Here is a 3,151-nt window from a genome sequence, read left to right on the forward strand (position 1 = left end):
TTTAGTTAAAAGTAAGGATTTTTGTAAATTTAAAACATATTTCCTTACAAAATGTTCTATAACTGACGCTTTAGTTCTACAAATTGTAAATGATACAGTCGGCCAACATAAAAATAATTTATGGTTCACATACAGAAAAAATAGACTTACTGCTAGCCATTTTGGAAAAGTACTTGCCTGCTGTAAAAGAAATAAATTTCCAAACTCTTTGTACAAGTCTTTAAACAATGATACAAATCTAAATGGTGTGCATGCAATACAATGGGGCATTACAAATGAAAGTTGTGGTATTAACATTCTTGAACAAGAAGAAACAGTTTCTGTTATTCCTACTGGGTTGTGGTTGTCTAATAATGGCTTCCTTGGAGCTTCACCTGATGGTTTAGTTGGGACGAATCATATTGTTGAAGTTAAATGCCCATGGAAGTTTAGGAACAAAGTTTTGTCAACTGAAATTGAAAACGACCACAGTTATATTATATACAAAGAAAATGATCACATATTAGTAAACAAACAACATCCTTATTGGGATCAGATACAGGGCCAACTTTATTTGACAAACCGCAAGTTATGTTACTTAGTTATTTGGACCCCAATGCAATCAATAATAACAGAAGTTCAAAAAGATGATGAGTGGGAAAGCAATTTAGGAATTTTAGAATCATTTTTTATACAAAAGTATATACCATATTTAATAGAAAATAATTTATAAATAATTTATTTAATGATGGTAAATATTATAATTCTATGTTTATTATAAAGGTAAATGCAATTAATTCATCATAAGTAGCAAGTGTATTATTATATTAATATTTTTTTTTTTATTTAAAAGTATAGCCAAAACTATAAGTGTTAATTAATTAAGGTAATTATAATATTAAAACTGTCACATGTGGTTTTGAATTTCTTTAATAAGTGGAGGCTGCAAATTTGTTAACGCCGCAACCACTTGAAAAATACTTTCTGCTTGTTTAAGCATCGAAAAAGGAATAACATCTAGTATTGAGTAGCATTTAATTCTTTGAATTGCTCTTTCAATATGTATCCTAGCTTTTGCTATTGTTTCAGTCTGTACTACTTGATCAGGAGTAAATTGTGGAGTGTCTAAAAATGGAGGGATATTCAATGATACTCCTGGTGGTAATATATCTCTAATTAGAAACCCTTTATCTGCTAGAATTAGATCACCTGGAACTAGCTGTTCCAAAAGTCCACTTTTTAAAGTTATCACTTTATCAGAAGTTGACCCAGGGAATAATTTACTCACAAATGTAACTACACCGTTTGGAGCGATTCCAATCAAAGCTTTCCAAGTATTCCTGTGTTTATAATTGCTGTATGTGTCTTTTTGGATATTCATAGATTGGCGAGAAACAGCAGTAAAAATCTCAGTGCAATCAATAACAATTCGGCAATTTAAAAATGGTTTGAATGCATTGGGCATACACAATTTATTTTTTTCTCTAAATGGTATTTTACTCATGCATTTTTTGAACAATACTTGATGTAAAATATTAATCCACGTTATAACAATATTTGTGATAGTAGCACTACTACAGTTAAATCTGACTGCTAGATCAAAATGTGGAAAATTATGCCTCAACTTCATTAAGGTTATGAGTATTTGATCTTCTTTATTGATGCTTTCCACAGACCACGTTAAATGATATTCAATATTCAATGGTTTTACTAAATTATAAAGCGCTTGAAACACTGAGTTTGAAGGTAAACCAGTGTAAGAATTTAACAGTTCATCATTTTGATTTAAATTTGCATAGTTAAATTTTATTCCTAAATGTTTTAATTCAATTTTCATTGCTTCATTTTCTTTTTGGAGAAAATAATTTTGAACTTCTGAAACTATTGAACCATTTGAAGCATTATTATTATCGTTCAACTTTAAACTGTAAAACACATTAAAAAAAAAATAAGGAAATAAATAAACAGTTTATTTTTATGCCAAGATATTTTAATTTCAAATTGGACTAAATTAGATAATTAAATATATATATATTTATATTTTATAATATATAATATATAAATATATATCTCAGTGCACTACAAACCTTGAATTCAATATTGGTTTCAATGATAAATCTAGTACATCATTATTAATTTCATATTCAATTGGATTAATTTTGTCACTGTTCTCACACAAAACTTCATTGTCTGCCATAATATCTAGCATATTATGTGATATAGTTTGTGTGGTTTTACGAAATCTTTTTTTCTCAGGTGTCAAGTGATGTGTACCAAACTGATGAGGACGATGGGGGAGGATTGTTGGTCCATTTTCTTTTTTACCCTCTACAAAGTGACAGCTGCATACGCGAGCTCCTGTCTTAGGTTCATCAGTTCTTCTATAGAATGTAAATTAATTTTATAGATTTTACTAAAATAAATAACTAATATTACAATTGTTTTTTAAGCACCTTATCAACTTTATCCATTTTTTTTTTCTTTCAAATTTATTGGAAAGCGATAGAATTTGCAACAATCTTTTTCGTTGTAATGGCAACATCCAACAACCCAGCACAAAACCATAATTTCTACATTTCCAAAACATGCATATTTTAAGTAGCTAGTACTAGATACTATATTATGATTTGTGATCGACAAATAGATTTTAAATATGTTGCATTAAAATCATAAAAACCAATTGGACAATCATAAATCAAAATGAACATAGTAACATAGTAGATGGGTATAGGACCCATCAAATATGTTTATGATTTGTTAATTAAAAGCAGTCTATCAATTTAAATTAAAGATAAAATGTGGATTTAAAAATATTTAATGTGCGATTTGTAAGCAAAAGCATAATTATTCATGCCAGGTAAGTAATATCTTTTTCCGGAAAAATTTAATTTGAGTAGGTATAACAATAGTTCACAACATATTTAGATTTCATATTTAGTACCAAGAAAAGCATTTTAAATAATAAAATATGCTCACCAATCAATGAATAGTACAGTATACAGTGATTTGAGTTCAAATATAACTTTTAATAAATTAACTATACTATATAATACCTACCGAAATAATTAAATAAATTATTATAACTGCATTTAGTGCATTTTAATACATAAACTTTCGTTTGTTTGGATCCAGCAGTCTCTATTGATAAGGATTGATAACATTTGTGACGTCA

At 28.0% G+C, this 3,151-nt stretch overlaps 1 protein-coding gene across 1 annotated transcript; it reads right to left on the reverse strand.

Moving 5' to 3' along the window:
* Positions 1 to 886: 886 nt before the first annotated feature.
* LOC111042882 lies at positions 887 to 2,450 on the reverse strand. The gene is made up of 3 exons (XM_022327600.1): positions 2,416 to 2,450; positions 2,067 to 2,360; positions 887 to 1,643 (listed from the first exon to the last, which is right to left on the reverse strand). The coding sequence occupies exons 1-3, from the start codon at positions 2,448 to 2,450 to the stop codon at positions 887 to 889; spliced, it is 1,086 nt and encodes a 361-aa protein (XP_022183292.1).
* Between the last annotated feature and the right edge of the window lie 701 nt (positions 2,451 to 3,151).

This window comes from Myzus persicae, unplaced genomic scaffold (assembly GCF_001856785.1).
Source record: "Myzus persicae strain clone G006 unplaced genomic scaffold, MPER_G0061.0, whole genome shotgun sequence".
Lineage (NCBI taxonomy): Eukaryota > Metazoa > Arthropoda > Insecta > Hemiptera > Aphididae > Myzus > Myzus persicae.